This window comes from Cupressus sempervirens, chromosome 4 (assembly GCF_028749045.1).
Source record: "Cupressus sempervirens isolate cs-2001-9-10 chromosome 4, ASM2874904v1, whole genome shotgun sequence".
Lineage (NCBI taxonomy): Eukaryota > Viridiplantae > Streptophyta > Pinopsida > Cupressales > Cupressaceae > Cupressus > Cupressus sempervirens.
In genome coordinates this window covers 313692468-313719734 of record NC_143121.1, presented here as the reverse complement: position 1 = coordinate 313719734, position 27267 = coordinate 313692468, and the positions used below count along the sequence as shown (strand labels likewise).

Below are 27267 nucleotides of genomic sequence, written 5' to 3'. Positions count from 1 at the left end.
ATTGCTCTCACAATCTAAGGTTATTTTATATATATATATATATATATATATATATATATATATATAGTTAACTATATCCAGCTATTGATTATATGAACTCTCACAAGGTGATGTCTCCCAACCCTTTTATGAATATGTCACTTTATAAGGACCTCTTTTTTTTTTTAAACGACTCTATCATATGATCCGATAAGATAGATGTTTTAGAAATAGTTAATTAGTATACTTTTGTAATCAGGAAAGTGAAGCTTTTAATCTATTAAAAAGGAAACGACGAAAATCCTATTTTCCATGTTTTCGTCCTTTGGCAATGGAAATCAATGACCCATATGGTACCAAAGAGTGTTCCGTTCCAACACGTAGCATTATATTATTCCGTGCACGCCCTCCACTCGTCTAGAGCCGGGCGCACTCAATTATATCTTGCAACACCTTGACCACAAACCCCAATAATGAGCCATAAACACTCTTGAAGACTGTAAATTTTTCAGAACTGAAGCTCATTACTTCTTGTATTTTCGAGCCAAATATACGATTCTGTTGTGGAAAATGCCTATGTTATGGACTCCGTGCAGCGGCAGCTGGATCTCCATGGGATCAGCTGCAACAGTTGTCTGTATTGTTCTTAGCATTTTCTATGCTCCCATTCTCTGGGCGGCCATCAGACTGAAGGCTACAAGAAACATGCCTCCCTTACCTCCAGGAAGGATTGGATTCCCTTACATGGGAGAATCACTCGACTATCTGAGGTCATGGCACAACCTGCTCGATCTGGACGCGTGGTACGAAGCGCGATACGCGAAGCACGGCGGGATTTTCAAAACCCATATTCTGGGCAAACCCACAGTCGTCATATTGGGCGCGGAGGCAAACAAGTTTGTCCTGATCAATGAAAACAAGTTGTTGAGAACGAGCTGGCCCAAATCTATTAATGTTCTGATCGGAGAGCACGCCATGGGAAATTCCCAGGGTGCCGACCACAAAAGGATGCGGCGGATTATACACTCCATGCTTGGGATCGAAACCCTAAAAAGGTCCTTTGCGCGGTTTGAAAGGCTCGTGCTGCACCATCTGGACTCGGACTGGCGTTCTGGCCACGTCATCCACGCCCATGGAAAACTGAGGGAAATGGCGTTGTGTGTGGCGGCGGAGTATTTGATGGGGTTAAAAGCCGGGGAAAAAGAGTTGGAGAGCTTCAGGCGGCACTTTCACGATTTCAATGAGGGCCTTCTTTCTCACCCTCTAGATCTTCCCTGGACCGCCTTTGGCAAGGCCAAGCGCGCTCGCGCGGCCCTCGTTGCGCAGATTGCTCAGCTCATCCGTCTGCGTAAAACCAATTTGAGCAAGACGGAAGAACATGAAGAGAACTTTCTGGACATGGTTCTGAGGATGCAAGTGGAGGCGGGGAGCGAGGGTTGCTTGAGCGACGAGGAGATTGCAGACAATTTGATGGGTCTTCTCACTGGCGGTTATGATACCACTGCCTCCTCCTTGGCTACAATTCTCAAGCACCTCTGTCTCTCGCCACACGTCTTACAACGCCTTCGCAAAGGTACATCCATCTCCTCAGAACCCTTTTCCATCTTGATAATGAAATGAAGTGTGTGGTTTGAGTGATTGGAAAAATTAAAATAATTCAATTCAACTAATAAAATAATTTAACATGATATTGATCTGTTAACGATTGGCGAAGTTAACTGTTCTTAACATGTTTGAAGAATTAAGAGATTAAGCCATGTTAAGTGCAAAGATTGGATATTATAAGGACTGCACTGGGATCTGTACAAGATTGATTTAAGACCATTTAGTCGGTGACTATTGATATTACCAATGAGTTTTTGAATAAATTGTAAATTAATATGACAAAAAAATTGGTTGATCTAAAATCTTTCACTTATAACCACATATTCTATATTGTTTTTGAGGGAATCCAGACTGTGAAAAGCTAAGAGATGGCAAGAGAGTAGGAGAGCCTCTTACATGGAATGAGATTAAAGATGTAGAGTACTTAAAAAATGTGATATCGGAAGGAATGCGTATGGTGCCTCCTGTGATTGGAGGATTCAAGCAAGCTAAAATAGACATTGTCTATGGTGGTTATACAATTCCCAAGGGGTGGAAGGTGTGCATCTATTTATTTATATATTTTATTTGTAAAAAAGGCTATAAGTCTTTAAATTTATGAATGTTAATATTTATGAGTTGCAGGTTCATTACTCTATTAGACAAACCAGCAACAGCGTGGAGTACTTTGAAAGTCCAAAAGAGTTTTCTCCAGAAAGTTTCAATGAGCCACATAAGCCATTTTCCAACATCCCTTTTGGACAGGGAAATAGAATATGCCCTGGAAATGAGTTTGCAAAGATAGAAATGGAGATATTTCTCTATCATTTTGTGTTGAGATATGATTGGGATTTGATGGAGCCCAATGAAACCATTAGGGTCTCATTCAATCCTCAACCCAAACATGGTTTGCCATTGATGCTAAAGCCAGTAGGGTGAACAAGTTCATGTTTGTAGTTGGGGATAAATTGGCCCTAAACTAGTTGATAGGTACATGATAAAATAAAATGTTCATTTGTATATTATTTTCATTTCAATTTATTTATAATTTTTTAATTTTTGAATAAGATTTTTGAGATGAATAATATTTTTAACATGAATGTAATCAATTACCTTATAGTAAACAATTATAGGTTAAACAAGTTGATGTTTATAGATGGGAAATTGGCCTTGAACTAGTTGATATGTCCATGACAAAATAAAATGTCCATTTGTATATTATCCTCATTTCCCTTTATTTATAATGTTTTTATTTTTGAATAAGACTTTTGAGATCAGCAATATTTTTAACATGGCTATAATCAATTCTAGGCTATGCATGAAGTCACCAAGTTTCACTTTATTTATAATAAGAATTTTATATGAACTCAATTTTTAACATAGATGTAATCAATTACCTTATAGTGAGCAATTATAGGCTATGCATGATGTCTTGTTTTTGAACATGTCATTATTTATTTGGATTATTTATGGTTTATAATTTGATTATACTTATACACAATTTTTACACTTTTTAAAATAGAGATAAAATGGCGGTGCGTTCAAGTATAAATATAATAATATATAATATTCTTATAATATATGAATATAGTTTAAAATTGACAAAAATATATATTTTATAATAGATATCAATTTTGAGCATATTATATTTTAGAAATTATTTTTGACTTGTACTTTAATTTGTATTGTGAATGCACAGTTTCTTGTAGAACAACTTGAAATGTAATTAACATTATCATTCTTGTTATCTTTGGATTACACTATTTTCTCAAAACTATCCATTTTTAATATTTACTTCTAAGATTTGTTTCAATATCCCTTCTAGATATTAAATTCTATCATCTATATCTCTCTCTCTTTTGTAAAGGTATGAATTAAAAGAATGACTCCAACTAGTCTTGACACAACTACAATTTCTCTTGTTGATCTTTTACCTATTGGTGTTGATGGGTCCTCCTCTTATAAAGTGTCCTAGGATATTTTGTCCCAATGTGATATACTAGTTAAGACTTCTAGCCCAAATGTCATATTACCAGTTTCTAATTTTGGTCAAGCTTTTAAATGGCTTGAAAATAATAAGATAATTGGCTATTTTGTTGGAAGAACTCCTTTTGAAAGTAATCACAATGATTGGCCCTCCAAGTCTTGGCTCCCTCAATCTATTTTCCAAGTCATGATCCAAAACCTCACCAAAGCATTTTTCCATTTCCAATTTGGAAACCCTTCACATGTGGATGTCATTCTTTAAAAAAAAACTCATATTTTATTGAAAGAACTTTTTCAATTTTCTAACCTTGGTCCTAAGATTTTCAATTGTCCAATGATAATAAATTTAAAGTCCATGTGTCGCTTGATTCCTAGATTTATCTTAACCCTGTTTGATATTTATAGCCAACATTTATCCATCTCTGGGTTGTGTCATTTTCCTAGAAAATTGTAGGGTTTACTATACTCGCCCATTAAAAAATGATTAAGTAATTAAATTGATATTCCTCAGGATCTCTGTGAGTCATAAAAAAATCAAATTGAAGTTTCTTCTTTTCAAAAAATATTAAATATTTAAATTTAGCATTTTTTTATTACATTCAAAGGACCATAGAGTCATATCTATTGTCCCTTAGTATCCTCATGGCCTAGGGTGACATCAGAAACTCCCATGCAAACCTACATAGTTATGGTTCATAGAGGCATATCTAATCCTTCCAAATAGAATATTTATCAAGGCTCTAGTATGATATTGCACTACTAATTCTACTTGGCTGATTTCAAACATGCTTCCCCGAAGGAAATTTCCATCTCCTTTAGAGCCACCAAAAAAAAGAACACAAATCTTCCATAGCTTGCTTAGTTTCTATAGTTGTACTTTATGTCTAAATGGAGCATGTTAATTCTCTCAATGTTTTCATATAATTTTAAGGCATCATGAGTTTGATTTTGTAGAAACCACTAAGAAGAAAGTATTTCCATATTACCTTTACCTATTGTACAACTATGAGTAACCCTCATTGCATAATAATTTTCTCTCTCTAGGGAGTGAGGTATATAATGGAATTTCTTTCATGAAACGTTAAAGGTCTCACTGACCTCCTATACAAATACTTAGTTCAAGATTATCCTGTCAATTTCCTTAGAGACCTCTTGTACAAATACTTAGTCTAAGATTATCTTGTCAATTTCTTTAGCTGGATTCCCTAGACTCTGTGTGTGTGTGTGTGTGTGTGTGTGTGTGTGTATCACACATCAACTTTTAGAAATTATGTTTTTTTGTTGCAAAGCTAGGTTTGTACACCACTTGTTTTGGACAACGACTGTTTCAGCATTTGCATTATGGTTATAATGGAGGATGGAGGGCGTAAAAATGTTCCTATGGAAGCCATTGTATTTCCAGCCACTCAACTGCATAGAATCCATTGATCGGGAAAAAGAGATCTAGATGTAGGCATTCAAGATCGGAACGCTTTTAAACTATAAAATAGTAAACAATTATCATAAATCTATAAATAAAAATATTCATTTCTTATAATGAGTATATATTGATTTTGTCATCAGAATTTATTTCTATTGTTTTTGAATCAAATTCATTGACCTATGTTTCAAATAATTTTAACTTAAAAACTGCCACACATGTAAAAGGTATCTCTTAATTTAATATAATTACTTAATAATGTTACTTTATAAAACCGATTACTAAAGGTTAGCATTTTAAAATGTGTATGGTTGATTACTACAGGTTTCACTTGGGGCTCGACGTCAAGCTAGATATTTTGGCAATCACCAATATGGTCCCTGCTACTCGCTACTCAGTATTTCACACTATAGTTGTATGTGTATCCATCTTTGGAAAAGAAGACAAAAAATCACGAGATAGACAATACAAGTTAAATACGAATTTAAAGCTGTTTGCTCTGGTTGGCTTCTAATGGAAAACTCTTTCCGCTTAAATCCAATAAAGGTGGCCAGTATGTGTACAGATGGTCAGCATTTTGAAATATAATTTTTCTAACTGTACTCTAATATGATTTCAGAATATTATGTCCTAATCAATAATTAATGTTAATGATTGTTGTTCATCTTCTTATTGTTACAATTTAATCAGTTAAATTAAATAATCTATATATATATAATTTTTTAAGCAACGCCCACTCTCTCTTTTTATGTGTTTTAGAGACCCTTCATTAAGGTATTAGTTTATCATGCTTTTGAAGATGAGATTTGTTCTATAGTGGCTTGGCAAATAATTTATCATATATTTTTATTATTCAAGAATATTGCAAATAATAATTGACCGAAAATAAGTTTAAAGAAAAATCATATAGAAAATTACAAACTAAAAATTACCAAATTTTATTTTTGATAATTAATATTTAATTATACTTAATATCAAGAAATATTTTTATATTCTTTTTATTGATTCAAAATAAGCTTACAAATTAAATAAATTAATAGTATTAGAAAAAAAAATCAATGATAGACCTTCATATGAGTAGAGCATTCTAAAAATAATAAAATGTATCATATTTATCTAATTGAATGTAATTTCATATTCAAAATTTATGTTACGAAACCTTTTATGAAATGATTTTAATTATATGTAAATATATCTGTGTAATGTAAACATTTTTGAAGTTAAAATAATAGATAAATACACAAGTAATTTTAAATATAATTATGTAATGATGGTTTTGAAATTTTTAAAAGGATGGTTGTAGGACAACAATGTAGCAAGCAATATAAAAAAAGAAATATAGGTTTTTCTTAGTGAAAACCAAATATGATTCTAAACCCATTATTTTAGGAAATTTGTTGGTTGTCCTAGAAAATAAAAGTAACTCTACTTTTCTGGTAGCGATATTTAAAAAAATTAAATATGCTCTAGAGATTCATTACCCTCTTAAAACCCTAAATTATAAAGAGGGTAATAACTATCAAATAGAGATTCGGTAAAATATGACCTAATATTCTTTGTTGGGAATGATATTTTCAATAACTAAATACACTCTATAGGGTGAAAACTCTGTAGAAATTCTAAACTATAAATAGGGTCACCTTTTTTGTGCTCCACCTTTTTCATGACCTTAAACTCCACCATTTAACAAAAAAAATTATTAGTTTAGAAACTAGATTAAGATGACTAAAAATATCTCTTTTATCGTATCTTGGAATTTTGAGTCTATTTTCAATTTCTTGTCAAAGTTTAAAAAATATATTTTAGAGAAATAAAGTGGCATCTCAAATTCCATTTTTTGTCCCTCATCTTTGTGTACATAAAGCAATATCCCTTCTACTATGAAGGAGAGTGTTGAGGTGGATATCTTAGTATCTATTAGCTCATTATTCAAATCCTTATTCTAAGTACATGTAGAGAATCAAGTTATGAATTTTGTTAAGAATGAAACTATTAAGGAATTGTAGGATATAGTACTTCATGGTGCAAGGTATATTCTTGTTTCACATGTTACTGCAACTACATCTATTCAAGATAATAAAATGCGGTAAGGGGTTCTATGGTGTTCTAAAAGGTCAAAATGGGTCCTAAGGTGTCCTAATGAGTTGTGATAGAACCTAAGAAGCCTTGGACCACCTACATCATACTAGGACTCTAGATAGATTAAAGTCTACAAATGTCACTATCACTTTAATTACAAAGGAGGGTATTGTGATGGATACTTTAGAATATGTGTACTTGTTGATTAGAACGCTTATACTAAATAGATGGAGAATCTAGTTATGAATTTCATTAAGATTTAAACTATTAAGTAATTTAATGATAGAGTACTGTATGGTGCAAGTTATATTGTTGATCATTATAGAATTGCACTTACATCTATTCAATATACTAATGTGTGCTATGATGTTCTAAGGTTTTCTAAAGAGTCAAAATATGTACTAAGGTGTTCTAGCATGTCCTAGTCAATTGTAATAGGATGTAAGGTATTTCATCCCTCCTATTGTGAAGCAAGGTGTTGAAGTGGACACTTTAAAATCTCTTAGCTAGTTAAATGAAATCCTTAAAAGTTAATTATGTGGAGAATCTAGTTATGAATTTTATTAGGAATGAAATATTAAAGGAATTTTTTCATCATGATATAGTACTAATGGTGAAAGGTATATTCTTGATGACCATGGGATTGCAACATCATCTATTCCATATACTAATGTGCAGTAGGGGTTCCTAAGGTATCCTAAAAGTCAAAATGGATCCTTAAGATTCTTGTTGGGTCTAAACGTGTCTCTTTGGCATTGTACCTCCTTCTAACTCTTTCTCTATCCCTCCCTTTTAACCTATTTGAAATGCATTATATAGGATGCATGCACTATAGTACATGCAGCCTATGTAATAGATTATATTTTGAGTTTGCACTAGATGCAACCTAATAATAACATTTGCATTTATGTAGCATGTATGCACTATTGTGTGTGTATGCAATATTAGGCATCCACACTTTTAAATAAATTGGAATTCACCAATCCTATGTCTTGGATTTTCCTTGGAGATCCAACCTAGAGGTTTGGAGGATTTAAGAATTTTTTCCCTAGGAAGGTTACAAAAAGATAAATACTTTTTGTATTCCATCTGCTAGTTTTACTCATGGCTGAATAACAATAAAAATGGATAACATGATATCATAAATGTATTTTTTAACTACGTAACCATACAATTTATTTTTAATTATTATTATGTAAAACCTTTAATCTCTAATTTCTTTTGAATGTGTTGCTTAGTTTTTTTGCCAAAACTAAAATGTATTTTTGGCATAGATTTAAACCCATTTGTTAAATTTTGCAATAAGTTATTTTTTTTCCAACACTAGACTCCCTTCCACATACTTCAAAAAATAAAGATTTTGATTTTTTATCAAATTTTAATTATTTTTATGGGCGCATAGAATAAATTCACATTTCTTAGAATATATAAACTTTCAAAATAATTTTAAAAATCAAATATTGACTATAATGTTATTAGACAAATATGCGATGTTTGCTAAATTCTCAACATAGTGTTAGATGATATTAAAAAAAGGTTAACATATTTTATGGAACACACTAGACACTATGTTATACTTTTCCACAAACTATTGCACCACTTTTGATTCATCCCAGTTTTTAGTATCTTAAGTTTAGCCATTTATAAAATAATAGAATTTTAAAAACTAGATTCAATAGATTACAACTTTTGTTCTAGTCACATATTGAGATTTTGAGTTGAAGTATATTTAATTTCTTGTCGAAGCTCAAAATTTATTGATTGAAAAAAGTTGCATCTCAAACTCCCTTTTCAAACTCCCCATCTTTTCTTACTTACCCAAGAAACAAAGCCCATGTAAGAATCTTACAAACCATTAATGTATCTTGGTATCCTTTAGGATTCATCACTCTATCTAAAAACCTACTAATGCAACTAAATAATGCATGAATGAGGATCCATTAGTATCCCTTAAGAATCCACAGATGTAATTAACATATCTTAGATCCCTTTTGGACTATACTTAAGACATCTTTAAAATCCTTATGACCTCTTCCGTTACCTAGGACCATTTAGCACCACTTATGACACTTACAAACCATTATTGTATCTTAGCGCCACTTAAGACCTATTATATTAGGCCCCTTCAAAATCACTTCCGACATCTAGAAACCCTTAAGCCATCCAAACACACATTAATGAAACTTAGGTCCCCTCAGACCACTTAAAAGACATAGGAGAGTGTCTTAATTGTACATATGAAAGAAAACAACTTGAGTCTTGATATATGTAGGGGACACTTAGGACCCCTTAAGACACTCAAGCTCCCTTGAGACACCCTAGGTACAATTAATGCATCATAGGACCCCTTAATTTATCCTAAGAGCTATTAATTTATCTTACTACCATTTGGAGATACTTTACACACTTAGGGCATGTGAAGACATCTTGGGCCCTCTTATTTACCCTAAGATGCCTTTTGACCTATGGATGTGTGATAGGACACATTTACACCAATAAATGTATCTTAGAATCTCCTAGTATCCATTAATGTATTCGAAGGTCCATTAATATAATCCATGATCAATTAACACATATTATGAGCCTCTAGAACACTTAATGCACCTAGGATCCTTAAGAAATTTGAGGTCCATATCTATGGAATCTCTCTCCCCTCATTTCCCCCCCTCCCTCCCCACCCTCTTCTCTCTCTCTCTCTCTCTCTCTCTCTCTCTCTCTCTCTCTCTCTCTCTCTCTCTCTCTCTCTCTCTCTCTCTCTCTCTCTCTCTCTCTCTATGTAATATCCCTTGCAATTTTATTTTTTATTCTAGTTTTGGTTTTCTGAGACACAACTTGGCTCAGGGGTGGAATAGAACCATAGGAACTTGGAATTACATGTTTTTTCATGTCCTTCAACTATTCCAATAGGATTGGTTGGAAGATGTTTTGAATTTCTTGTAATTTCTTCAAAAAAGAGACATAATTAGCCCTATTAGGCCTAGGAGAATTTTGCAAACAACTTGAGTTGGGAGATTGGTCAATAGTTCTAACTTGTCAAGGATTTTTGATTTAAGGATTGAAATGTTTGAAGTTGTTTAAGGCTTTTTGTGGTGGAATTAAAAGAAGGTTTTGTTCAAAAATCCTTATTTTTCTCCTTGTATGTCTGGTTGGAGTTTAGGGTTAGTAAGTTGATTTTCTAAAGTACATATTGGGGGGACTTGTGTATGAAAACATTTGGAAACTACATATAAGTTTGGAAGAAGCTCTATTTCATCACCAAAAGAATTGGCTTAATTCTTGTATCTTTATAGGCCTCAAGGAGGTGTCTTAGCCTTAGACTTTGAATTTGATTTAGTCTAAAGAGTGTGGGTATTGGGAATCACATAGTGGAGTCCACTATTGTATGGTTTTGAAACATTTGGGCAACTATAAGGGAAACACCTCGGGTATATAGAAGGGGAGTCTACTCTCTCTCTCTCTCTCTCTCTCTCTCTCTCTCTCTCTCTCTCTCTCTCTCTCTCTCTCTCTCTCTCTCTCTGTTTATTTATATGAATTAATTTAGAGAAAAATAACCCACAAATATTTGATAATATTAAAAATCATGCATATTTTTAAAACTAGAAAAATGTGTTTATATATATATATATACACATATACAGAGAGAGAGAGAGAGAGAGAGAGAGAGAGAGAGAGAGATTAGTTATAGTAAAAAAAAATCAACTTATTTGAATAAAAATATTAAAATCACAGAGGAAGATGAATGATACCAAATGGATGGATGACATTTCTACAATGGTAATTCATCAGTGAAGGTGTGTGTCAACCATAGATATGTTTGAGGTTGTCCAATGCATTTATTAAACATCTTCTAGGTAAAATTATATTCATCCTTATTTATAGAAACCATGAATAATTCTTACTATTAGAATTTTTCTTCTTCGAAATTCTCTTTTGTTAACATTGCATTCGCCAAATATATGGAAATGACCTTGTGTGTGGTGGCAGAGTACTTTATGGGGTTAACAAGTGGAGAAGAAGAAATAGAGAGCTTTAGGTGCCATTTAAATGATTTCAAAGCAAGTCTTCTTTCTAATGAATGGACACACCACCCTTACAAACTCACAACCAATATCACACCAATATGGAGACAAATAGATGAAAAAATGCTTCCTAAAGCATCATTAATACTTGAAATTCATTACAATATTCTCCAAATGCAAGAACTCAAAATTCTTAGAACATAAGAGAGCTTCTACGCTAAGAGTTTCCAACTAGCTTGCACACCAAGAGTTTCTACAAGAAGAGCTTACACTTGAAGAACTTACACTTCAAGAACTTATACTCCAAGAGCTTTCACTCAAAGATCTTCTATTTGAAGAGCTTCTACTTCAAGAACTTGATTACAAATAATCATAAGCCTTGTTTAAATAGGCACTTCTAACGCAAGATATTACAAACACAACCAATGTGGGATACATAGTAAATAGAACTACCTTAAAATAGATATTAAATTCCCACCCAAATACAACTAAGCACCATCATGTGGTCCAATTAGAAAATTACATTTCTTTTGTGGATCACAACAAATATTAAATACATGATTTAAGGAACTTTCCACAAACTTCTAAGATTCCACCTACACACTTCAATAACCAGAATGACAACCATGTTTCTTATTTTCTATTTATGCCATTATGCATCTTGAAAATAGGAATTTCTCTTTTTTCTCATTGTCTCTATTTTTTATAATTTTATATTTTTCTTCCTATTTTCGTCACTTTCTCTCTCCTCCACACTTTATTTATTTTTAATTTTTAAATTTAACTTTGAAGATGCCCACTTTTTTTCTTTTTTCTTGATGCATGATGCTCTTGCATATACTGCCATGGTAGGAAAAAAATTGTGTATATCGATTCACAAAATGAATTAGTCACTGTTGCTATTTTTTTCCTCTTCCTCCAACACATAGCTAGAACAAGTATTTGTTGTCAATATATTTCCTTCTTTCTTCTTTTCCAACACCTAACCAAAACAAGTGTCTGTTATTGAAATTTCTCCTTTGCAATGAACTCTATCCAAGTATAAATCTCATCCTCATCCAATCTTGTTGAATTAATCACACCTATAATAAACCCAACAACACCATTCCAATATTCCTTTGCATATGACACATCACTAACAATATCCTTATGCAAACCATCATCAATATCTTTCAAACTCATCTCAAATTCAGCATCCCATAATTCATAGAAATTTACCTCTTTCACATCTTCATCTTTGATTTCTTGTTCCATGTCTTCAAAAAGGCATGTAACCGCTTCACTTGTTTGGCTTCCAACCAAGGAATTATATGTATCCTCTACTATGATAGTCTTCAAATCACCTTCATCTTCTTCTAGTGTACAAACCTTGGTATCTTCATGGTCTTCCTCTTCTCTTTCATCTTCTTCAACTTTAGGTTTGCAAATAATTTCCTCTTCATCCTCTTGCTCTTCTTTTGTACCACATGTCTGATATTCCACTAGTCTTCTTTCTTTTCCACATCCAAGGAATTATCAACATCTCTTTTCTGGTGATGCACTCTTTGTTTACACAACTCATCTTCTAATTCATTCACTTGCTTATGCAAATCAACTCACAATGCCTCTTGATTTCTTGCTCTAATTTTCTCAAGTCGAGGAATCCTCAGAATCCATCCAATCATAAAATTCATCTTCTTTCTCTTCTCCATGCTCAAGTCTTTAGAAGAAAAATCTCGTGCAACACAAGAACCTTGTGCAAACTACATCACAATTAGTTATCTGTCTACACAATCAAGAACTCTTAAAAAACTTCACCCAACCCAAGGTCCTAGTACAAAATGCCCCATGTTTGGTGATCTGTCCACATGCTCAGGAACTCTCACTCTGATACCATTGATGAAGGGCCACACCACCCTTACAAACTCACAACCAATATCACAACAATATGGAGATAAAGAGATGACAAAATTCTTCCTAAAACATCATTAATACTTGAAATTCATTACAATATTCTCCAAATGTGGGAACTCAAAATTCTTACAACATAAGAGGGTTTCCACACTAAGAGCTTCCAACTAGCTTGCACACTAAGAGCTCATACAAGAAGACCTTACATGTGAAGAGCTTACACTTCAAGAACTTATACTTCAAGAACTTGATTACAAATAATCATAAGCCTTGTTTAAATAGGAACTTCTAACTCAAGATATTACAAACACAACCAATGCAGGATAAAAGGTAAATAGAACTACTTAAAAATAAATTTTAAATTCCCACCCAAATACAACTAAGCACCACCACATGGCCCAATTAGAAAATTACATTTCTTTTGTGGATCACAAAAAATATTAAATGCATGATTTGAGGAACTTTCCACAAACTTCTAAGATGCCACCTACACACTTTGATAAATGGAATGACAACTATTTTTCTTATTGTCTATGTATGCCACCTATGCACCTTGAAAATAGGAATTTCACTTTTTTCTCATTTTCTCTATTTTTATATATTTTTCATTTTCTTTTTATTTTTGTCACTTTCTCTCTCCTCCACAATTTTTTTTTAAATATTAAATTTAACTTTATAGATGCCCACTTTTCATTCATCACTTTCTCACCCTCTCGATCTTCCCTAGACCACCTTTGGCAAGGCCAAGCACGTTCATCTTGTCATTGTTGCTCAATTTGCTAAGTAGTTTTTAATTTTTCTTTCTATTTTTGTCACTTTCTCTCTCCTCCACAATTTTTTTTTTTAAATATTAAAGTTAACTTTGAAGATGACCACTTTTCATTCATCACTTTTCACGCTCTCGATCTTCCTTGGACCACCTTTGGCAAGGCCAAGCACATTCATCTTGCCATTGTTGCTCAATTTGCTTAGCAGATCCATCTGCTTAAAAATTCCTTGAACAAAAATGGAGAAAATGAAGAGGAGAACTTTTTGGACATGGCTTTGACAATGCAAAAGGTGGAGGGAAGAGAGTATTACTTGAGTGATTAGGAGATTACTAAAAATTTCATGAGTCTTTTCACTGGAGGTTATGATACCACTGCCTCTGCTTTGGCCACCATTATTAAGCACCTCTCTCTCTGCCTAGATGTCTTGTAATGCCTTCATAGAGGTATTACTTTTTCAGATAGATTTTTTTAAAAAAAATTAGATCTTTCAAAATATAGTGATCTTTTTTTCAGTTTTTTTCTATTTTCGATTAGAAAATATGTCAATCATAAAGATCAAATACTGAAAGTCTCAAGAAAATCAATTGTATTTTCAATTTTTCAAATTTTGATCAAAGATGTATTTTATCTAGAAGATAGCCGCATCCAAAATTTTATATGCAACTTAATCTTAAAATGAAGGATCAATCTTTGAATGTGACTATTTAGTTGTGACCATGTTGATGAATTGATGAAATCAAAATGAACTCGACAAGGATTAAGAGATTAGCTCTTGCTAAGTCAAAGCTCCACACTAGTTATGACACCTGTCAGTCCATAACTTGAGATTTAAAAAAATAACTTTAAACTAAATTGTATAAGAGATTAGCTCTTGTTAAGTCAATGCTTCACACTAATTATGACACATGTTAGTCCATAACTTGGTATTTAAAAAAAGAACTTTAAATTGAATTGTATAAGAGATTAGCTCTTGTTAAGTCAATGCTCCACACTAATTTTGACACCTATCAGTTCATAACTATTGGTATTTAAAATAAACTTCAAACTGAATTGTAAAAATTTGAGAGTATGAATATGAAATCAAATTATAGATTCTTTTAATTTTCACTAATATGAAGTTTTGTATTCTTTGTTATATATTGATGGAATCCAGAATGCAAAATACTAAGAGATAGCAAGAAAGTAGAAGAGCCTCTTACTTGGAATGAGATTAAAGGTGTAGACTATTTGAAAAATGTTATATTAGAAGGAATGTTTCTAGTGCCCCTTGTAATTGGAGGATTTAAGAAAGCCAAAGTAGACATTGTCTATGGTGGTTACACAATTACAAAGGGGTTGAAGGTGTGTATCTATTTTTTTAATTTATAAAAGAGATTATACTAAACTCTTTCATTTTTATGAATTTCAATATTGATGACTAGCAAGTTCATTATTTGATCTGTCAAACCAGCAACAAGGAGGAGTATTTTGAAAGTCATAAAGATTTTTCTCTAGAGCATTTCAATGAGAAACATGATTCATTTTCCAACATCCCCTTTGGACAGGGAAATCAAATATGCCTTGGAAATGAGTTTGCAAAGGTAGAAACAAAAATATTTCTGTACCATTTTGTGTTGAGATATAATTTTGATTTGATGGAGCTTGATGAACCAGTTAGCATCTCATTCAATCATCAACCCAAACATGGTTTGCCTTTGATGCTTACACTAGTGGCTTAAACAAGTTGATGTGTATAGGTGAGGATAAGTACATGATGACATAAAATGGTCATTTGTATATTGTCCTCATTTCACTTTATTTATAATGTTCTGGTCTTTGAATAAGACTTTTTATAGGAACTGTATTTTTAACATAGATGTAATTAATTATCTTATAATAATTTATAGTCTATGCACAATGCTTTGTTTTCAAAGATGTCATGCTTTATTTGGAGTATGTTATGGTTTATCATTGATTATATTTCTATAATTAATTTTACACCTTTTGAGATAGATATTAAATGGTGGTGCATTGAGTATAAATGTTATATAATATATATTATTGTTAAGACAATGCATGGGTTCTTATACAAGAATTAGAAATGTAATTAACATTACAATTCTCATTTTCTATGGATTACAATTTTTTTCACACAAGTATCCATCTTTATTATTCACTACAAAGATTTATTCTTATAATGCTTCTATATATTCAAGTTCTCTCTTCTATCCATCCTTTTTATTTTTGAGGAAATGTGGATATTGTAAAGTTGATAATAGATATTCTAAATCAATCTATTCTTGTACCATACATACTTGAGTCCCAATCCTTGTGTTCTCACATCCTATATACTTGAATTCTAGAACAATAATTAAAAATATATACTTCAAAACATGTTATATCGATGGTCATCTCCTTTCAATTCCTAAGTTTATCTTTTATGTTTGAACACACAAAATGCTATGAAATAAAATAATATAAATAAATGAATATGTAGATTAAGGATCATAATTAGATTACTTGTGATCTTAAAATGAGTTCTCCACATGTCTCTTTGTGCATGCCTCTTTACTTCCATATGTTTTTGCATTCCCTAGCTTAGATTATGTGCATATTGCATTTGTTGCATGAAATTTAGCTTGTATTATAAAATGGCTTCAACCATTCTTATCAAAACTACTATTACTATTGTTGAACTATTGCTCGCTGATGTGAATAACTCATCATCCAAGAAAGCATCCCAAGGAATTCATTTCCACGATCTTCCAAGGGTAAGTCTTCTAACCTAGATATCATATCACTAGTTTAGAGATTTTGGTCAAGCTAGTTAATGGCTTTAAAAAAATACATTTATTATCTTTTTTTGTTGGAAATTTTGAAAGTGTTCTCAAGGCTTAGGTTTCCAAGTCTTCTCTCCCTTACTAGGTTTGACTTGACATAATCCAAAACGCCACTAAAGATTTTTAACTTTTCCAATTTGGGAACCCTTTCGAATGCGAATGTTGTTCTTTAAAAAATTTCTAGTTTATTTGAAGCTCTATTTCAAATTCAAAACCTTGGTCCTAGGGCTTTCAAGTCTCCAATGATAGGAAACTTAAATTTACTATGTGGGTTGAATTAAAAGGTTTTCATTTCCTTTGTTGCCCACTTCGTACCAACATTTCTCAATCCCTTGGTTGTTTCATTTGTGAAGAACATGACATATTTTACCTTACTCACCCCCAAAAAAAGGGTTTCAGTTGAAATTTATCTTTCTTGGGATCTTAATAAGTCCTTGGAAACTCAAGTTGGTTAGTGTTCCTTTTCACAAAAAATATATGTATTTAAATTTACCAGGTAGTTATTTATGCTACCATTTGAAGGACCATGAAATTAGAGATTGTCCCTTAATAGCCTCATGGCCTAGGGAATCTTTTTGGGCTCCAATGGAAACCTAGACAAATTTGGTTCATAAAGGAAAATACACCACTTCCAAATAGGTTTATCTATCTCCTGCAACATCATCTTCCACAAAAAAATATGCCACGTATTCAAAATTTGGACAAGGACACTAGTACATTTTAGCAAATATGTGACTAAGTGACTAAAAAGTTTAGTCATGTAACTAAAACTATTCGTATTCTAACATTTATTTGTAATTTACAATTATAGGTGACTAAATAAGTGACTAATTTGACCATCAAGTAAAATCAAAAGATCAAACAAATAAAAGTGGCCAAAAAAAATACCAAATAAATGACTAGATAAGTGACCAAAATAACTAGTCACCTAAGCAAAAGTGATTAAATTAATTATCTACAACTATTTCATTCTTTAAATATGAATGCCTTTTAGAGATATTATAATCTCTCTATCAACAATATTTTTACTCATGAATCTTTAATATTTCATTGAAATGTCAAATAATTATCCATCTTTGTTATCCTCCCCTTAAGGTGTTCGCATTCTAATTATAAACCTCTATTACACTTTACTTTATCCCACTTTAAATTTGTACAAGACCATTCAACTCTAAATATCCATTAACATAAAAATAACAAAAAAAAAACCATCCATGACCCTTGTTAAAAATAAAATTTTAGATTTAGAAGAATTCACAAAAAAATTATGCAACTATGATCTGAATCATGTCTGAATTATTTATTTGCATTATAAATTACTCTTTAATTAATCAAATAATAACATAAGTAGTAATAAATTATAGTAATAAAGAAAATAGAAACCATTGTGATCATCTTATATTATAATAAAGCACAATATATGTAATTTCATAGTATAATATAGATACATTAAAATATAACTTAAATGTAAAGTTACATATTTTTTTATAAGAATTTATGACAATTTTAAATTCTTAATTGATAATTAGCATATTATATTTTAAAATTAAATATTCTAATATTAAATAATTTAATATTTTATAAACAAAATAGATCTATGATTTTTAATTAATTAAATAGTAAATTAATGAGTTTAGTGTTACATTTGCATTGTTTGAGGATGGATTAAAAGAAATAGGGAACAAAAGGAAAGAGCAAACTAAATATGTTAAATCACTTTGTCCCACACATTAGGATCATGATGTTGAAAAATTGGGGCAAACAAGTTGAATCCTAGAAGGTGTTTGACTGATTGCCTAAGAAAAATTTTGTGACATGAGTTGCAATGATCTTGGGGTACATTCAAATTATGTGAATTGCTAGGCATGAGTATGGAGATGGATCTCTCATCATTTTTTCAAGTGTTATTCAAGAATGTGGAGTGCATTGGATCTAGGTCTAAGAAAATAAATAAATGGATGTATCTTTTTCCCAAATCTTTGGTAAAAGTGTTGCCTTGAGTTTGGTTGGAGTTTTTTGAGTGCTTAAATGAATAAAATGGGGTTTGGATGTAAATATACAGGCTTGGAAAATGAATGATAGAAATAGTGAAGCTAAAGGTTGATTGGGTTCTTTTGTAGCATAGAAAGTGAGATGGCCCTTCTATACTATCAATGGTCTTAGTTGATCGGGCTGAAATTGTATTGTGTTTTATGAAGTTTTAATTCAAAGATCTTATGTATACTTTTGGACTTAATAAGTATGAATTCTAAATTCAAATTTTATATTGTAAAATTTAATTTATTTTTTTGTTAAATTTTGGTATTCCAATACCTTAGCATAATTAAAGTTTACTGATCATGTTGGCAGTTTGACTGTAATCTCTATTAATAAGCATTCATCTTTTAACTTTGTGATGCACTTAATGAGGCAAAAATCTATTTGGCACCCTCTTCTTTAGTCTAGTCCTTACTGTATTTAGTAATTTCAAACTCAAAGTTATTTATTTTAGCTTTTCTACAATGCACTATATGTTTTATGCCATTAGAAGAACCTTGACACATTTAGGTCATCACCAAAATAACTTTCCAATTCATACATAGATTTATTTGGTAATGAAATGGAGGTTTGTTATGATTGTCACTATTGTAAGTATGTATATATAGTTAGGACTATAATAATTCAATCAAAGATCAAATGTGATTTTACAACCCTTGGCACAATGAATTAGAGTATCCAAATAGTCTTTCACAATCTAAAGTTATTCCAAGAATCCTTGGCAATTTACTTAGAGAGAATATATACTATAGTAACATTACTTTTACAAGTATTTATTATAGCATTGTCAAACTACACTCTTGTTTCTATGTAAAATAATCAGCATTCCATTTCTCATTATAACTACATTGTTTGAAATCTCTCATGCTATTTGATCGATTAGTCTCAAAAATTTCATTTCGACTACAAGCTCTTGCACTGGTGTATATCTTATTCAAATAAATATATTATTCATTGATGATACATGGAATTACAAACTCTTTCCTTGATCACTGTTGTATGACTTTCTTTAGATTTCCATGATCATTATCCTTAATCATCCAAACCTTTGTATGATGGTATTTCATGTGCTTGTACAGTGGTGGATGGATATATCTATTGACGGATACACATCTTGCTTTGACAAAATACTATTGAGTTCCCATCTTATTAAAATGTAGTGGAAAGGAGAATATTGCCTTTTTTTAGCACCAAACTCTGACGATAATAAAAATGGTTTTCAGATTGCGAAAGTCAAAACATTAGTTTATGGACGATGTCAATAGAAGCCCTTATTAAAAGCATCATACAACACCATACCATACATATATGATATTTGGCAGTCATGGATGCAATAGGAATGTTCCAGAAAAGAGGACATAAGATGTATATAACTGAAATAGTGTGTGATTAAGGGGAAATTCATTGGTGGGATTTTAACCAAACATATGAAATATGGAAATGATGAAAAAAATTTAATGGAAATATATTTATTCTAATTTTTTCTTATTTTTTTTATCCTTTTGGTCTCAATTTAGATATATAAATTTTGTAGAGCTAGGATCTAAGATAAAATTAGTGTCAACTCACTCACCATGTATATATTAACATTATTCCTGCTTATTGAGGATGATTGTGTTCCTCTTAAATATTGTTCATTGGTATCACCAATTGGCTATCAAATCCTTCATCAAAATAATTTAAAGCTTAGAATAAGACATAAAATAGTCAAATCTTCGCAAACTTTGTTCTCTACATTAGAAATATCCCTTCATCTTATATGCCCCATCTAGAGTCTCTATTCTTTCAGTGTCATCTAAAGTTTGCATTTGACCTTGTTTGTTGAGGCATGCTAGAATCTAAATTGGATGTGGTATCTTACTCAGTTTAACATTAGATTCTATAATAAAATCCCAATGGACTCACCATTTGAGCTCATTCTAGATGCTAGACTTACTAGATAATTAAAATGAAATAGATATGAGTTAAATTTTGAGCTTGCTTACATTGGAGAAATCAGAAATTTTTTATTTTGTCTTTAATTTCTTAGCTTGTTCATCTTTATAAGGTTAATATCTTGAAGCATGACTACCTTCTTGTTTATTTGTAGGCATTTATAGGCAATGGTACCTAGAGGACCATAATATCTAAGAGTTGTGCTGAGTGATGTGGGTATGCCTTATAATACTAAGTTTTATAGTTCTAAGGATGAAAAATAAATTTAATAGAATTTACTTTTGGTATTCATGAAATGTTAGAAATCATATTGTGTCATTTATATGATTGAGTGTGCAAATTATTTTTATCATTTGATTATGTGAAAAAATCACTAAGGTTAATTTAATGATAAGGATAAAGTATTCATCTATGTTGAATATTTTTATCTTCTAATGAAAAACTTCTTTGTGGACCATTCTTTCACATATAGTCCATTCACAAATGGTTATTAAGTACTTTATTGCTCAAAAGTTTCTTGAAATGCTTTTAAAATCTTTTCATCTAGGATCATAAAAGGGACCTATAAATTCTTTTTTGATTGGCCAATGAGTAATGATAAATATCACTACATTGTCATCATCTCAATAATGATGTGCTTTATCCAACTAGCACAATAGTAAAATATTATATAGATCTTACATGTATATCTTCTTAGTTGCACAATTTCTTCTATCTACATTGTGTAACTAGTTTTCTATCACATGAGATTTCTTAATGCTTGATGCTAGTTTCAACCCATTTGAGAATGATAATCTATCCTCCATAGTTGGATTTTTCTATCACCACTTTTTGTTATACAAATGTCATATTTATGGTCTTCAAACACATTTGAGTTTGAATCTTTGTGGTCTTTTACCTTATGGAGCTTGCCTACTATTGAAGTTTGTATTGCACAAATTTAGCATTTGGTAATGGAATCATGGGTTAAATATATGTACTCAAAAAGTGCTAATTTGTAATTACTAATTTTGGTTTAGGAAAATGTTTTTTCTTACTGCAAGAAATTTTGGACTTTTAATTTTTTCTTAATACAATTATGTTTTGTACATGTGATGTAGTACGAATCTAGATGCACCCCAAAATAAGGTGATCTAGAAACCAACAAACCAACACACAGCAAAAAATGAACAAGAGGAGTGAGATTCAGATCCAAAAAGAGAATGTTTCTTATCTTCAAATTAATAAGTTTATATCCAACATGCTTGGCTATAAGGCCTTCCAGGTTAAAACCATTACAAAGAAGAATACATCTTTCAAAGAAGAATAGATCTCTAGACTCAAATACAAACTTCTATCTCCAAGCTGTTCCACCTAAGATTCATAATTATCCTTCCTCTAATGCTCCCCTAGGACTCTACCAAGACCCCTTTAAATACTTTCCAAAATGGCATACAAAAGATTCTAGAACATAGAATGGCCACAAGTTAGCCTAATGCAAATACCAACTAATAAATCCTTCCATTAAATACATAACCAAGCTGCAAGTCAGCTCTCAAAAAATATTATATATCCATAACTTGGCTGACATGTGGCCATTCTATGTTCTAGAATTGGAACCATAGATAACTTGGCAAATGAAGGCTCCACACAATACTGGCACTTGACACCAAAGGATCACTAGGCATCAATAGGAACTCAGCAACCAAAGGATCACTCAGCATAAATAGGAACTTGGTTAGAATTATCAATTTATTAAACTCATGAACTCAGTCAAGTCTTCCACTCAGCCGCCACATCCACTCAATAGCTTTTGCAACTTGGTAAGTACTATTACTTGTCAACCTTTGATTGCAAAGAGTAGGAAAGATTAAAAAACTAGGGACACCCCTGCATCATTCTACTATGGTAAATAAAAAATAATTCATATGCTTCTACATCATGCTCCCTAGGTAAATAGGAAAATGTGTTCCACATTTTGATCCCAAAAGAAAATTTCGTACTTAGTTTCATCTTTACAAAAGGCTTCTAGTCAAACAAAGAAAAAAGATCAAATCTGAAATTCAACCACCTATGCTTCATCCATTCAAAAATTAAAATCTCATCCAACCAATCATCATACAAACTCAACAAAAAATAACAATGCTCCATTTTCAACTTAACATCAGCATCATCCATAACAAAATCCTCATACATGAAAATTAGATTAGAAACAATATCCAATTCACAAACCTGATCAACAACAACATATGAACTTAGATCCATTATAGAAAAAGCATATAAATCAATAATATAGGAATCCTCCACAAAATCAACAATAAATGAATCTATATCAACAACATGCAAGAATAACCCTATGTCATCCATATTCATAACAATATATATACTCATTCTTCCAACAACATGTAAATCAAAAGCATCATCAAAATCCACATTAGTAGTAACCTCAACATCATTCAACATCTCGATATTAACAACAAAAATATCATGCAAATCCATATCAATAACACCTCTGCAACCCTCAACCATATTACCAGCAAGTAATATTATCTTCTTACCACAAGCAACATCCAAATCAACATCATTCAAAATAGGATGAATAGATAACTCTAGATCAACAATGACAACAATAGATAAGTCCTCAATCACATCCATTCCAACATGAATGTCATTTTGTATAAAAACATCTCGTTCCTTACCAACATAAGTGAAACTCTCCTCTTTAGCAACCTCATTGTGTACAACAAGATGCTCTACAATTTCTATGTCAGATCTATCCATCTGCTCATGAAAACCAAAAGATATTACCTCGATTCCAAAAAAATCATCATGTACTTCCATGGTCCATCTTCCTCTCTTCATAATTTTTTTTAACCAACCAAAAATCCTTCTTTCTAATCCTTATTTGCCAACTCAAATCAAGCTTTTCTAGATCATCAATTCTTTCATGTAAATCATCCCAAAAAGAATCATATTCATCAATCTCAACCTCATGAAGATGTCTTCCACAATTTTGTGCTAACTCAATAGCTTCTACTCTAGCCACAAGTTTCCTCACCATGTCCAACAATTTTGGATTGACATTCCTCCTTCCTCAAACCATTTTTACAAACTACAATCAACCATTTAGCCCTCTACAAGTGTAGGCCAAATCCACAGATCTGCCACCCTACACCAAATCACCAACTAGCTAGGACATCTAAAATTAAAACCCTTCTCTGATAAACTTTTCCCAACCAAGGTTTTGGTACAAACTACCTCACACTTTAGCAATCTATTTGCACACTCAAGAACAACTGAGCTTTGATACCATCTGATGCAGTATGAATCTAGATGTACCACAAAATGAGGTGATCCAAAAACCAACAAACCAACACATAGTGGAAAATGAACAAGAGGAGCGAGATTTAGATCTAGAAAGAGAATATTACTTATCTTCAAATTAATAAGTTTACATCCAACATGCCCAGTTGTAAGGCCTTTCGGGTTGTGGTCATTACAAAGAATTATCATCTTTCAAAGAAGACAGATCTCTAGACTCAAATACAAACTTCTACCTCCAAGATGCTCCACCTAAGATTCGCAATTATCCTTCCTCCAATGCTCCCCTAAGACTGTACCCAAGACCCCTTTAAATACTTGCCAAAATGTAATAAGGAAGATTTTAGAACATAGAAAGGCTACAAGTCATCCTGATGCAAATATCAACTAATAAATCCTTACATTAAATACATAACCAAGCCATAAGTTGGCTATCAAAAAATATTAAATATCCATAACTAAATTAAATGCATGAGAGGTCGGCCCAAATTGGAACCACAGATAACTTGGAAAATGAAGGCTCCACAAAATACTGGTACTTAGCACCAAAGGATCACTTGGCATCAATAGGAACTAGGCAACCAAAGGATCACTTGGCATCAACAAGAACTTGGTTAGAACTATCAATTTAGTAAACTCATGAACTCAGTCAAGTCTTCCACTCAGCCACCATATCCACTACATAGCTTATGTAACTCAGTAAGTACTATTACTTGGCAACCTTTGACTATAAAGAGTAGGAAAGATAAGAAACCAAGGATGCCACTGCATCAACATGTTGAATAAGTTGCAATTTGTTCTCTTTTACAAAGATATTTTGTAGAGTAGGTAGATGTTAATAATTGGACTTATCTACCTTGTAGATAGATTCTCACATAGTTGATAGCTTTTATTATTCCAATAGATTTTTATAGCTTTTGGATAAGTGGTATACTTTAATTTCTTGTGGTGTTGGTCAATCACTAATAGTGGGGAGAATAAATGTTGTGCCAATTAAGGTAAATGCCTACATTTACATGAACTGTTCAATTTCTTATTGAAAATTTAAAGGATTTACCTGTAGATATTACCATATCTATCTTTATTCTCTCTCTATCCATTATAATTTTTTTAATATTTTAGAAGTCTTCAATTTAATATATTTTTCTTATATTAGATTTGAAGTTTTCTTTTTATCATGAATGTAGACCTAGGCTAGAGACATGATTTTTATCCTATTCTAGATTTAAGGTTTTATTTTTAATCTTAATCCATTAAACATAACTTAGAAAATAAATGAGAAAAAATATACCTCATTCTATTAACTTCAATAGACCTATACATAGAGGTTTGCATCTTTCAAACTACACATTTTCACATTGAGGCAACCATTGATTTTACATGCAACTAAACATCAACTTTGGCAACTAAAAATCTCTATTATTTATATTGATTAAAACATATTCAAAAGGCCTTTTTATGACCTTATAAACCTATTTCAACCACTAATCCCTCAATCCCCCACATTTTTCCTTTTAGGCCCCAGGTTGCTTATATGGGAAACTATTACAACTTTAGCATTTTATTGTAACAATCACATAATTGTAAAATCATGTCACAATCCAATTTTTATGAGTGGGTTCTTTGTAAAGCTAGATGCTACTTTTGACAAACTACATTGCTAATGCTTTTCCTCTTTTTGGTGTCTTTCTCACCATTCTCATAGTTTCTAATGTATGTTACTATGAGCATTATTTGAAAATGCATTAACATATTTCATAAAATTCTACTGCATACAATGCCACAAAAAATTGATTTTATTAGTATAAGAATGTTTCATTTTAGTTATCTTATTTTTGGTTGAATAATTAGGTACAAAAATTTTGTCAAAGTTTTTCTACTGCTCATTATTATATGATCTTTTATAAAAAATAAATGGTCTTCAAAGGTATAGTAAGTTTGAAAAAATGTTGGCTAACAATTGAGAAAAGGTGATACGACTTTTCAATTGGCTTCTTTGCTTGTAGCAATTTGATGCATCATATTAAGAATCATTTTCCTATTTTGAGTGAGAAGAACCAAATTTTAGCATCATTATATTTTTTGGCAGCTTCTTTGCAATTTGTTCACTTAGTATAAGGTATTGTACATCAAGTGTACCTTATCTCATAACTTGACCAAGGACTTTGACAATAAGATTGAAGGAAAGTTGAGTGAGTTAGAAGCTCTATGAAACCAAATATAGCAACATTCCAACAAAGTTGATGACTTTGAAGGACAAGTGACCAATGTTCATAGTGATATCAAAAAACTAGAACTTGAGAAAGAACAAATTTTGAAGAGATTATTAGAATTCCAAGAAACTATTGCTCTGAAGATATCTACTATTAAGAGATAGTTGTAGGAGTGTGTCAAGGCCAAGGATGCCCATTCAAACTTCTTATACTCTGTTCTCAATGCAGTTGAGTTTGCATCATATGCACTATGTGCAATTCTCACTTCTACTAAAATAACCAAGGATATATGAATAAAAGGTTTAAACAGTCTCAAGGCAAGTTTTGAGAATAACAAGTTGATATTATCAGCTTAAGGTAGATGATTAGATTTTTTGATAGCAAATGGATAGTTTTTAATAATTTTTGACATTCCAACCTTTGTCATTGATGTCAAAGGGGGTGAAGATGCATAAGAAATTTTTAAATAATGTAAGGTATGAAATCATATTGAAAGGGGAAGCATATGTAAGATGAATAAGTTATAAAAGATGATTAATGTATTGATATTGTAATGTTTTGACAAGTTTTTGATACTTAGCAAATTTTCCCTATTTTGTTGTCATCAATGCTAAAAGGGGAGATTGTTGACAATTGGCTAATGAATATATGTAATTATTGTCATTTATGGCAACATGTGATGTAAATACTTGTAAAAAATCTCAGAAATAAAGATACTTATCCTTTGGTACCTAGAAAATTGTCTAAGTATGAAATTGGTTTACAGCAGTGTATTGTTTTGTATGCAACTTGTTACTATCGTCATATTATGACTAACGCAGTTAGGTAGAGATATTATACATACTGATGATGATGTTTATAACCTTGAACATCAGTATGGACCATACGAAAAAGATAGATTCACAGTCCACTAGTGAAACAAAATAACAAAACTAATGGTAAAGGAAATATTTTTGTTTAAAAAATAATTACTTGACCAATTAGGGCTAACATCCTAGATGTTTACTCTAAGTTGGAAAAGTATATTATGGTCTTAGCTGACCTCTAAGTAGAAATTTGTGAAAAGACATGGTATTTATGGAAAATGACATCTTACAGATTCAAGTGTATTGTGTTGAGCAATCGTATTGTGATAAACGATATGTGAACTTTTGTGAAGCGATATATGTGAAGTTTTGAGAACCTAATTTTGTGATCTGAGATTTAGCTAAGGTTAGAGATCAGTCAAGAAAGAAG

The 27267-nt window shown here is 31.6% G+C and overlaps 1 protein-coding gene and 1 pseudogene across 1 annotated transcript; both read left to right on the top strand.

Moving 5' to 3' along the window:
- Positions 1–359: 359 nt before the first annotated feature.
- Positions 360–2585, top strand: LOC149561266 (taxane 13-alpha-hydroxylase-like). The gene is made up of 3 exons (XM_089823769.1): positions 360–1552; positions 1935–2122; positions 2209–2585. The coding sequence occupies exons 1-3, from the start codon at positions 550–552 to the stop codon at positions 2500–2502; spliced, it is 1485 nt and encodes a 494-aa protein (XP_089679895.1). The 5' UTR covers positions 360–549; the 3' UTR covers positions 2503–2585.
- A 507-nt stretch (positions 2586–3092) lies between these two features.
- Positions 3093–15445, top strand: LOC149561265 (cytochrome P450 716B1-like; annotated as a pseudogene).
- The last annotated feature ends 11822 nt before the right edge of the window (positions 15446–27267 follow it).

Bases quoted from the DNA above. Each gene is read 5' to 3' on its own strand.
- LOC149561266 (XM_089823769.1), top strand. From the start codon at position 550: ATGCCTATGTTATGGACTCCGTGCAGCGGCAGCTGGATCTCCATGGGA. The intron at 1,553-1,934 runs GTACATCCATCT...GAGGGAATCCAG, and splicing joins CTTACAACGCCTTCGCAAAG to ACTGTGAAAAGCTAAGAGAT. The intron at 2,123-2,208 runs GTGTGCATCTAT...TATGAGTTGCAG, and splicing joins CAATTCCCAAGGGGTGGAAG to GTTCATTACTCTATTAGACA.